General features: G+C 46.4%; 1 protein-coding gene across 7 annotated transcripts in view; it reads left to right on the top strand.

Moving 5' to 3' along the window:
- The window catches only part of RIPOR2 (RHO family interacting cell polarization regulator 2), a 218,353-nt gene extending 206,986 nt beyond the window's left edge, over positions 1 to 11,367 (top strand). For all 7 annotated transcript variants that reach the window (XM_051855014.2, XM_070074337.1, XM_008262486.4 and 4 more), the window contains 3 exons: positions 2,608 to 2,691; positions 5,894 to 5,984; positions 9,525 to 11,367. In XM_051855014.2, coding sequence (XP_051710974.2) covers positions 2,608 to 2,691; positions 5,894 to 5,984; positions 9,525 to 9,625 — 276 coding nt within the window. In that variant the 3' untranslated portion in view covers positions 9,626 to 11,367. The remainder of the gene's footprint in view (positions 1 to 2,607; positions 2,692 to 5,893; positions 5,985 to 9,524) is intronic.
- Positions 11,368 to 12,163: the final 796 nt, after the last annotated feature.

Below are 12,163 nucleotides of genomic sequence, written 5' to 3'. Positions count from 1 at the left end.
GCACAGCGCACCGGCCGTAGCAACCATTTAGGGGGAAAGGAAAACCTTTCTCTCTCTCTCTCTCTCTCTCTCTCTCTCTCTCTAACTCTGCCTGTCAAAAAAAAAAAAAAAAAAAAAAACTCATATGCCCAAAATCATATGTCCAGGGAGTTGAGATACAAATTGGAGGTATATCCGCATATACAGATGGATACGTATAAATAACAGCAATTAGTTTAAAAGACATAAAAGAGATGCTGAGGTGGACCTGTCAAAAAGGGAAACGGATGGGTGAAGTGTGTAGGAAAAGAGGCCACAAGGGAACAGGAGCCCCTCAGGAGCACCTGTTGATGTCAGGTCGGGGGAGGGCAGGCGGCAGGGGGGAGGGCTGCTCGTGGCTGGCACAGCCACCCTGGAGGAGTGGATCCCTCATTGCCAGTGTGCTGGGGGCAGAGATACCATGGTCATGGTCCGGGCATGAAATTGACACCTCAACAAGCCGCGCGGCCACGGAAAAGGGGTCCATCTCGGTGAACGCTGTGGTGTAAGAGACACCGTGGCACCGTTTAGTGATGCGTGAGAGTGTGCTGATGCGACTTGAGTTCTGCTTTTTAAAATGAAGAGAATTCAGGCACATAGCCCTAAATGCACAGGATGGTCTAATAAAACGAGTTAGCTCTTCCATCCCACCCCCAATTCTCTTCAAAAGTAATTCTTATTTTTTAAAAATATTTATGTATTTTATTTGAAAGGCAGAGTTACAGAGATGAAGGGAGAAACCTTGAATCTGCTGGTGCACTCCCCAGATGGCCGCAACAGCTGGGGCTGAACCAGGCCAAAGCCAAGAGCCAGGAGCTTCCTCCAGGTCTTCCACGCGGCTGCAGGGGCCCAAGCACTGGGGCCATCTTGCGCTGCTTTCCCAGGCACAATACCAGGGATCTGGATTGAAATGGAGCAGCCAGACTTGAACCTGCACCCAATGGGATGCCGGCACTGCAGGAAGCAGTTTAACCCACTGCACCACAGGGCCGGCTCCATCATTAAGTTTCCTATGAACTACTAGGACTTACAGTGAGTCTTCTTCATCAGAATTCAGATTAAAGATGGGGACTACACATGCAATAAATCACTTAGGAAGAAATAGGGAAAAATTAAGAAACTTTTCTGTTTAAAAGTTTATTTATTAGAGACACAGGAGAGAGCAGAGAGTGCTCTCATCTGTGGGTTCACTCCCCAAATGCCTAGAACAGCCAGGCCTGGCCAGGCTGGAGCCAGGAGCCAAGAACTCAGTCTGGGTCTCCCATGTGGGGGGCAGGAACCTATCTACTTGGGACATCACCGGTTGCCTCCTAGAGTGTGCATTCATAGGAAATTGGAGGCAGGAGCCAGAGCCAGGTGTCAAACCCGGGCCCTGCATAGCGTATCTCTTTTCCATCTCTTAGTTTTCTTATGGCATCTAATGCATTCATTCCCTGTGGTTCCTGGAGGAAGCTCCTGGCTCCTGGCTTCAGCCTGGCCCAGCCCTGGTCATGGCAGCCACCAGGGGAGTGAGCTAGCAGATAAAAGATCTCTCTCTCTCTCTCTCTCATTTTCACTCCCACTCTGACTTTCAAAATAAGTAAATAAATCTTAAAAAAAAATATTGGATTATTACTTAGAAGGAGCAAGGGTAGAGAAAAGTTAAAAAGGTTAGATAATAGGTGACAAAATACAGGTAAGAGGAACGAATTCTCACAGTAGGACAACCATCATCCACAACAATTCATGATCTCCTTCAGTCTAGAAGGGAAGAGATGACTGCCATTACTTAGAGATAAGAAATGTTTCAGAAGGCAAAAATGCTGACTACCCTGATTTGATCATTACAGATTGTGTATATGGATCAAAGTATTGTATTGAACCCCATAAGTAAGCACAGGTTTCGCATGTCAACAAAAAATTTAAAGATCACATACTAGGCGGGCGCCGCAGCTCACTAGGCTAATCCTCCGCCTTGCGGTGCCGGCACACCGGGTTCTAGTCCCGGTCAGGGCGCCGGATTCTGTCCCGGTTGCCCCTCTTCCAGGCCAGCTCTCTGCTGTGGCCCGGGAGTGCAGTGGAGGATGGCCCAAGTGCTTGGGCCCTGCACCCCATGGGAGACCAGGAGAAGCACCTGGCTCCTGGCTCCTGCCATCGGATCAGCGCGGTGCGCCGGCCACAGTGCACCGGCCGCGGCGGCCATTGGAGGGTGAACCAACAGCAAAGGAAGACCTTTCTCTCTGTCCACTCTGCCTGTCAAAAAAAAAAAAAGATCACATACTGTTAAAATAAAAGCATTTAGTCACTGTTGGGGGTTTGCTAATGAACCAGCTCATTCTTTTGAAAACTGACAAAGGGGGAAAAATCAATTTTTTTTAAACAAAAGCTAGAAATGCAACTTTCCATATCCCAACTTCATATTCTCCAGACTGTATGACTGGTAGACTAAAAGGGACCAGTTTGTTGAATACACAAATAGTTTCTTTTAATCACCATGAATTTCAGTGGCTTTTTTTTTTTTTTTTTCTGAAAGCAGTGTGAAATGTGTGGTTTTATTCTGGATCTCTCCCAGGATGGAAACATCTCACAGGCTCGCTCCTTGTCTTTCAGGCCTTGCTCTATTACTGTGAAGCCCTGACCCAGACAAACCTGCAGCTGCAGAAGGCGGCCTGCCTGGCCCTGAGGAGCCTCCAGGTAAAGCCCAGCACCTGCCCTGCTGTCTTTGAAAGCACCTGTTATAGCCTTGGCACTGTAGGTTAGTTCTCAGATCCGTTTCTGCCTTTAGGACTGTTCTGTGCAAGTCCACAAGGGACAGAAAACAGTGATGTTGTGCCAGAGCCCACAGGAGTCATTTGCCTTTAGTCCCATATTAGGAATGGCTTATCTTGTCCCAAAGGAGGGATGATAATGTTGACTTCACCCATTTCTATTGTACACAACAAATAACAGGGACAAATACAATTTGCGAAGAACTGCTAACGTCCACCGTGCTGCTGAATTCTCAGGCCCCTGCCTCAAACTCTTTTTTAGGAAACAACTAACCAAGCTTACTTGTGTCCGAGGGAAATTACTGGGCAGGGAGAGAGCTAGAATGTACAGGGAAACCTATGAGGCTGAGAAATCCCAGCAGGAAAGACTTGTCTATTCAACAGGCCAGGCTTAATGTTTGACCTGCCTATATCAGCAAAATAATGGGTCATCAGCCTGCAGAGCTGAATGAGCAGGCCACCCGTGAGAACTCGCTCAGGTCCTGGCTGGGTGGTGGGACAAGGGGCAGCGGGCCCGCAGGCCCCACAGAGCTGGGAGAAAGGAATTAGTGCCTCCAGAGAGAAAGTCAATGAGCTGTGAAGGCAAACAGCTCTGGGGAAGGCCGCATTCCCTGTGACTGGGTCCAAAAACTGCCTTCAGGTGGCCAAAAAAACCCACGCTGGGTACTGTTTGGGCACTCTCCTGCTGTGCGGTGTGCGTGATGGACTAAGTGTAGGTAAAGCCAGGAGACGGTGACCTGTGGCTTATAATGGACGGATGTGCTGCGGTGAGGAGGAGAGCAGGTGTAGACTCTGGCCTGACCCAAGGGAGAGATCCAGCTTCCTCCCCTTTGTCTCTTCTGCTAGAATGTAGGCCCCAGCTGCCGAAAGGGGCTCATGTAGCATGGTGTGAAAAACAGCAGGGCCCGGCGCTGTGGCACAGTGGGTTAACTCCCTGGCCTGAAGCGCCAGCATCCTGTGTGGACGCCGGTTCGAGACCCAGCTGCTCCACTTCCAATCCAGCTCCCTGCTAATGCAGCTGGGAAAGCAATAGAAGATGGCCCAAGTCCTTGGTCCTTGGGTCCCTGCATCCACATGGTAGACCCAGAGGAGGCTCCTGGCTTCTGGCTTTGAATCTGCGAAGCTCCGGCTGTTGCTGCCATTTGGGGAGTGAACCAGCAGATGGAAGACCTCTCTCTCTCTCTGCCTCTCCTCTCTCTGTGTAACTCTAACTTTCAAATAAATAGGTAAATCTTAAAAAAAAAAAAAAAAAAAAAAAAAAAACAGGGCAGACTCAAGAAGATCCCCTCCCCCTGGGCCCATCAACCCTTGCTGGTTTGTCAGAAAAGGTGATTACTTTTTTAATGAGTGGTGGCAGCAGGTACCCCCCCCCCCCTTTTCCTTTCCTATGTTCTGCCAGCCTGCCTGCCTCTTCGGCTCACCCTCTCCAACTAGAATGCTCATGATAGAACCGAGTCCTGCTGTCACTCTTCTGGGGCTTCCTGCAATATTATGCTCAAGATACAGACACCAAGTAAGACAAAAACTTGGGATTAAGTCCAGAACCCTTGACATGGTGTGTAAGACTTTCTCTGATTTCTCCCTGCCGCCTTCTCCAATGTCTCTCCTGCCACCTCTGGCTTCTGAGTCCTGCCACAGCTATTTTCCTGGTCTAGAATTTATTATTTTCTCTTTTCTGTACGCCAAATACTCCCCACCTCCTATATGTGCATAACATGTACCTTCCACGCATCCTAACTTAACCCTTAAGATATCAGAAGGCTTCCCTGCCTAGCAGGTTCCCATTCTTGTTACATTAATTATTCAAAGTTTTAACAATCTGTCCTTCCACTTCACTGTAAACTTTTTTTTTTTTAATTAAAAGTTTCTTTATGTATTTGAAAGGCCGAGTTAGAGAGAGAGAGGCAGAGAGAGAGAGGTCTTCCATCCACTGGTTCACTCCCCAAATGGCCACAACAGCCGGGGCTGGGCCAGACCAAAGCCAGGAGCCAAGAGCTTCATCCAGGTCTCCCATGTGAGTGGCAGGGGCCCAAGCACTTAGCCCACCTTCTGCTGCTTCTCCAGTCATATTAGCAGGGAGCTGGATTGGAAGGAGAGCATCAGACTGGTGCCCATATGGAATGTCAACGTCAGAGACGGTGGCTTAACCTGCTGCAGCACAGTGCGGGCCCTCAGCTGTGAACTCTCAAGGGCCAGGACTGCGTGTAATTCATGGAGAAATCTCCTTGTGAAGGGGCTGGTTCGCAGGGTGGTCAATGAATGTGTGTAGAAGGGAAGACTTCCCATCAGTGTATAAGCTGAATGCTAGGGATTCTTTCAGTTTTTACTTATTTTGAATCAATGAATAATAATGGCGTGTATTTATGGGGTGCAGTGTGATTTTTGATATTTAGACAGGAGAACTGGAACTGTCATAGAAAGAATGGGTTATCCTGGAAAAGCAGTCACTTCACTCTCCTAAGCATGGCATCCTCCTAGAGAAGTGAGAAATTAACTGATGCTCAGAGCGCCTTCAATTACAAATCTAGGGCTACAGAAATTGAAATGCAGTGTAGCCAGGAGTCTATATTTTTTAAAATTTATTTATTTTCATTGTATTTGAAAGGAAGAAAGGGAGGAAGAGATGCGGGGAGAGAGAGAGAGAGAGAGAGAGAGAGAGAGAGAGAGAGAGAAGAGAAGAGAGAGAAGAGAGAGAAGAGAGAGAGAGGTCTTCCATCCACTGGTTCACTCCCCAAATGGCAACAACAGCCAGAGCTGAGTCAGGTGGAATCGCAGAGCCTGGAGCTCTGTCCAGGTCTCCCACAAGAGTGACAGGGACCCACATACTTGAGGCATCATCTGATGCCACATTAGCAGGAAGCTGGATCAGTAGTGGAGTATCCAGGACACAAACCAGGCATCCCGGTATGGGGTGCGTGTGTCCCAAGCAGCGATTTAACCACATTACCAAACACCTTCCCCAAGGAATCCACGCTTTCAAGGAAACTCTGAGAGTGAGCCCGACATTCCGCTGTGTGTGGGAGGCCCTAGGGAAGACCACTTTTGGAGTCCCTCCCAGCTAAGAAATGAAAAGTCTCCCTGATCCCCAGGCCGAAGTGTCAGAGCTGTAACCCTCTTTTCTGCCACAGGCTACGGAAAGCATTAAGATGCTGGTGACCCTGTGTCAGTCGGACACCGAGGAGCTCAGGAGTGTGGCCTCCGAGACCCTCTTGTCCCTTGGTGAGTTCTCTCTTTCTTTCTTCTATGTTGGTGGTGGTGGTGACTGTCCGCCTCTGACCCCCTCCAAGGCAAGCGTAAAGAAAAGCTTCCTGCGCCCTGTTTGAGCAGTGTTTCTCTCGGAGGCTGGTAACTCACGCCCAGAATGTCGGGAACCCCAGAGTGTCCGTCCCACTCCGGCTGCCCGTCCTTGCTGTCTGGACGCTGACAGCGTGACACGGAGGTCACTCTGCTGGCCTCACTTTGTGGCTTCTTCAGTTTGTGTGCTATCTGGAACCCAGAATGCAGAGGTCAAACCTGAAAGTAGAGGCAACAGGAATCCAGGCTGGGTGGCCAGCGTGGGGTGGCACTCCCTACAGGACAGTGGCCAAGGGGCCTGGGATGTGTCTCCAGGACATGCTGTAACCCCAAACCTCAGCCTTGCCCTGACTCCCAGTTCTCTCATGGCCCTCTGGTCTAGGCCCACCTGAGCTCTGACCCCCAAGGAAAGATCTGAAGTCTTCAATTTATTCTAGAGTGTCAGATGACCTTTCTCCTTCCCTTTTCTTTAAACAGGTTCATGCCCAGCAGGTTTCATACTTTGATTTGGGGACTTGGGAAAGTGGGGAAAGCCTTCCAAACTCTGCATTAAAAAGTATAAAAACTCTGCATTAAAAAGTATATTCATAACAATAATTTTACTATAACACCACACCCTTAGAGTCTAAAAACTATACCCCTGCAAGTGTTTAAACATAATCCAGTCATTAATGCTATTTAGAAAAATGCTACCCTCTTTTGTAGTAGCTTAAGGAGGTGCCAGAGGTTCTGGTAGCATTTACAGTCACCATGAAAATCCCATTCATTGTTAAGCCTTTTTTCTTATAGATATAGGTTTCATAAGGCTTCATTCTGCTAGACAATTCTCATTCATTGCACAGAAATCTTAACCGGTATATGTTTGTTTAAGGGATAAAATAGTTATTCCTCATGAAAGTATTTCAATATTTTAACCTAGGGATGTCCAATAGGTCCCTCTGTTAGGATGGGGATATTCTATACATGGTAGCTGATACTCACGAGTGGTATTCAAAAAGTTTGTGGAAAACAGATATTATGAGGAAACTATGCATGGATTATAACAGTTTTTCTTCCAAAATTATGTTGCATTCCATTTTCCATGAACTTTTTGAGGTACCCTCATATGTGACTACTGACCACTTGAACTTGTCCACTGTGACTGTCTTTGATGGACAAAAAGCCGTAGACAGACAGAGAAAGATTTTCCACCCACTCCTTCACCCTCCAGATATCCACAACCACTGGGGCTGGAGGAGACCAAAGTCAGGAGCCCAGATCTCCATGCAGGACGCTCACCTAAGTGGTAGGGACCCAGCTCCTTGAGCCATGGTCTACTGCTTCCCAGAGTGTATTCAGCAGGACGCTGGAACTGGACACACAGCTGAGACCCAAACCCAAGCTCTTTGAGATGGGACGCAGGTATCCCAAGCAGCCAGATGACCCCTCCAGATTTTTTTTTTTTTGAAAGATACATTTATTTGTTTGAAAGGAAGAGTGACAAAGAGGGGGAGAGAGAGAAAATCTTCCATCTGCTGGTTTACTCCCCAAATGTCCAAACTGAGCTGGATCCACCTGAAGCCAGGAGCCAGGAACTCCATTCATCTCCCATGTGGGGGTCAGGGACCCAGCCATTTGGGCCATTTTCCACTGCCTTTCCAAGTGCACTAGCAGGAAGCTAGAGCAGAAGTGAATTAGCTGCAACTCCAGTGACCACTCCAAATGGGGTGCTGGCTTCACAAGGAGCAGCTTAACCCTCTCACCACCTTAATCTGCCCCAGATTTTTTAAAATAATCATTTTCTAAACAATTCAACTCTGTAACTTCATACCCAGCATGTACACTGTATTAGGTATTATAAGTCTTCCAGAGATGAAATAAACAGAGAAATGCAAATTATAGGGGCCGGTGCTGTGGCACAGCAGGTTAACACCCTGGCCTAAAGTGCTGGCATCCCATATGGATGACGGTTGGAGACCTGGCTGCTCCACTTCCGATCCAGCTCTCTGCTGTGGCCTGGGAAAGCAGTAAGAAAATGGCCCAAGTCTTTGGGCCCCTGCACCCGCTTGGGAGACCTGGAAGAAGCTCCTGGCTCCTGGCTTCGGATAGGCGCAGCTCCGGCCATTGCGGCCAATTGGGGAGTGAACCATCAGATGGAAGACTCACTCTCTCTCTCACTCTCTCTCTCTCTCTCTCTCTCTGCTTCTCCTCTCTCTGTGTAACTCTGACTTTCAAATAAATAAATAAATATTAAAAAAAAGAAATGTAAATTTTAAATGCAAATACTACCCCATTTAATATAAGAGACTTGAGCAGCTGCAGATTTGGGGTTATCTCAAAGGGGTCCTGGAACCCAGTACCCACAGATGCCATGTGACAGCTGTAATATAAAATCCATGATTTTGCTCCTTTGCTAAAGCTCATTCATAATAATATGCTTCCAGCATTTCATGGGTCTTTTTTTTAAGATTTATTTATATTTTATTTGAAAGTCAGAGTTACACAGAGAGAGAAGAGGCAGAGAGAGAGAGAGAAAGGTCTTCCTTCCATTGATTCACTCCCCAAATGTCCGCAACAGCCAGAGCTGCACCAATCCAAAGCCAGGAGCCAGGAGCTCCCTCCGGGTCTCCCACATGGGTGCAGGGGCCCAAGGACTTGGGCCATCTTCCACTGCTTTCCCAGGCCATAGTAGAGAGCTGGATCGGAAATGGAGCAGCCAGGTCTCGAACCAGCATCCATATGGGACGCTGGCGCTTCAGGCCAGGCCTTTAACTTGCTGTGCCACAGTGCCGGCCCCATCATGGGTCTTTGTCTTTTGTTTTCCTCCACAGTGAACTTTGGATTGAGCCAACTATTTCTGTCTTTGTCTCACTTACATTAAACGTGTGTCTCTGAACTTCACCTTCCCATTCTCTCATCATCAGAAATAGGAAGAAAATGGGACATAATAGTAAAGTTATTTACACATACCCCTCGACTGTGGCAGACAGCCGGTGCTGCGGGCAAAGCTGAATTAGTTGTTGGCTGTAGGAGGCACCACCATATGTGTATATGGCGGAGAGCCATTTTTAGCTGAAGTTTGCAAGTCTACATTGGCCTTTTGTCACTGATCATGTGGGCGCTGCAATATGTGGTATATACAAGTAGAAGTTGAATGCTCTGAAGTCAGGGGCCAGCCGTATGGAAATCCCTCAGGCACTTAGAACAGAATCCATGTGGTCCCTTAGGTGTAAAGCTATTCTGTGGAATTATCCACATCAAATGGCCATAGGACTTCCTGTTCGGTTTCACACTCTAGCATTAACTCCAAAGTTCTTTGTTTGTTACCTAGAATACAATGACATAACTAAGAATAACAAAAGATAACTTTTCCTTACCTCAAGTTAACATAGAACAAGGTAGCCCTCCATACCTCCGTGTGTTCTGTGTGATGATCGGCAAACGTTAAACCGGAGTTGGTGTTCATGTCTGATGTTCTGTACCCAGGGGAAGCTGGCCGCCTGGCCTATGAGCAGCTGGACAAATTTCCTCGAGACTGTGTAAAAGTCGGAGGTCGGCATGGGGCCGAAGTGGCCACCGCCTTTTGATGACGCGTCCGCTCTGCCCGACAGCCGGCTCACCGCCTGGCCCCTGCTGCAAAGTGTTTCCAGCGTGAAGGGTTCGCCGCTGAGGTTGGCTGGAAATTGAACATGTGGCCGGAAGCCTTGTGAGTTCAGATTCACAGAACCGATGTACTTTCCCTTTGGCTGACAGCACAGGGCCGTGTGTAACTCAGTAAACGACATCATCGGTTGTGTCTACAGTACTCGATGCAAGTATTTACCGTCTTACCTTGATAGGTATGAAATTTTAAAATCGCCATCTTTGTACTTTTTTGGAAATTCTATAAGCTTGAAATAGTCACGCGGTATTTCCATAAATATCCAATGCCTTGCTGTTTGTTTTTTTTTTCTGTCGTGGTCTCAGGGTTGTGTGATCCCTTTAGTGACCTGATTTTACTTTAAATATGAAGCACAAAAAAAAAGAGAATTTCTTTAGACAAAAATTTGCCTGCAGAACCTGGCAAAATGGCCTACTGTAAGAGTGTAATTTTTTAACTTCACTGTTGTAAGCTCCCACTGTATCTTTTGTTTCTTTTCTTGATCTTGAAAATTCCAAACCTGTGTTTCCATTGTGCAACAAAGACAGGTAGACCTCCCTTAGGGAGATGACGTTCATACTCTTAAAAGCAAACAGGAAACTCAAAGCTTCGGCTTTATTTTTTTGTTTAATTAACAAAAGCCATTTTTTTATGATACTCTTACCTTAGAGGTATTTTGCTGCTAAGACAAATCAAAACCAAAAGCTGTGCATTCAGAAAACTGTGATACTCCTCCAGGCGGAAGAGCCTGGCTCTGAAGGACCCAATGGGGCAGGAGTGGAGGGTCAGTAAAAGTGGGCCCTGGCCGGCCCCGCGGCTCACTAGGCTAATCCTCCTCCTGCGGTGCCAGCACCCCGGGTTCTAGTCCCGGTTGGGGCACCAGATTCTGTCCCGGTTGCTCCTTTAAAAAAAAATAAAAGCGGGCCCTGCTTCCGGCGCTGAGCCAGAGGGGTGCCCTGAGGGATGGAGCCTGGCCGCAGAGAACTCACTCACAGCCAGGTGGGAGCCACTGGCCAAACAGAACAACTGCTCCTGGAACTGCTTCAGCGTCAGGGTAGCAAGTGCATTAAGCGAAGTGGAAACCGCCCAGTAGCTTTTCCTAAGCCACTTTTCTTCCTCTGAAGAGTATACCAGGTGAGGTATGCCAAGGTATTAAACAGTGTGCGTGACCGTAATTTAAACTGTGGAATATCAGCTGTTATCTCTGGATGTGTTCATATAAAATATCACTTGGATGTCATTTTAAATATTTACATTTTAGCAAGACTTTTAAAAAAGGATTCATTTCATTTTAAAGTGGGAACTGCTTGCCAAGCTTCTGGCAAAACAGTTCTTTCAACTGTGAAGTCATAATGTACATATTTGTATATTTATAAATATTATATATACACACATCTATGCTTCATTTTAAGGTACACTGTACAGTCCATAGTTGGTGTGTATAATTTGTGGTCTAAATGGTTGAAATGGTTCTTTTTATAGAAAGTCAAATCCCAGATGTTCCAGGATTTCTGTTTGGTTTGTTTCTGTTTGGTTTTTTAAAATTTTTCGAATATCGCATGCATAATTCCGTGACTTTTGTATTCACTTCTGCATATTATTTTTGGTTGATGGGTGCTTTTCGTTTTGTGGCATTTGTATTCATCACTCAATCATGGAAGTTAAAATAAAATTATTTTTGAATTACTATTCTCATGTGGAATCGGATGTATTTTTTTCCACACACTATTTAGGGACAGAGCAGGCCTTATTATCTCAACTTGAGTGTACTCTCCTCTTGAAATCCCTCCAGCTACAAATGGGGATAATAAATATTTTTTTTAAATGTCAGATTTCTTGTAAAGCTGTTTGCTGGAAAAAGAGCTGCGTTTCACAGTTGCTGTGTCCGTGTATGGAGACCCTAAGCTCACTGAGGCCAAAAACAGCCCTCACTTATTTGTCTGTTCCCAGGCCAAGATCTTACCACGCGCACCACTGGGTTCAGCTGCAAGTGTTTACCAAGAGACTCTTTAAGTACCAGTGATGGCTTTTATTGAGTCTGTGGCATATACAACTTCCCCTGTATCTTTTGTTGCTATCCTGCTTAGCTGAATTACCTTGGTTACCTTCAAAATTATAAAGTCAAATCATCAATCTAAATGCAGCATAAAACATCAGTGCTTCTCACTGTATCAGAAAAGCAGTTGACTCAGATAGAAAAAGAAATCTTTCTACCCTTGACACTTTCCTGGAGTCAATACCTCTTATTAAACAAAAACTATTTTTGATTTTTAAGGAACAATTTTTTTCTTTCTCTGGAATGTTCATCAGATCTCTTTTTTTCAAAGTGTATTTATATAGTTTGATTTATTTGAAAGGCAGAGCAACAGAGAGAAAAAGAGAGAGAGAGATGACAACAACAACCAGGTCTGGACCAGGCCAAATCCCTGAGCCAGGAACCCCATCCAGGTCTCCCATGTGGGTGGCAGGAAACCAAGTTCCTGGG

This window comes from Oryctolagus cuniculus, chromosome 5, assembly GCF_964237555.1.
Source record: "Oryctolagus cuniculus chromosome 5, mOryCun1.1, whole genome shotgun sequence".
NCBI classification, from domain to species: Eukaryota; Metazoa; Chordata; class Mammalia; order Lagomorpha; family Leporidae; genus Oryctolagus; species Oryctolagus cuniculus.
The sequence above is the reverse complement of the archived record's forward strand: the minus strand, read 5'-3'. Positions and strand labels throughout refer to the sequence as shown.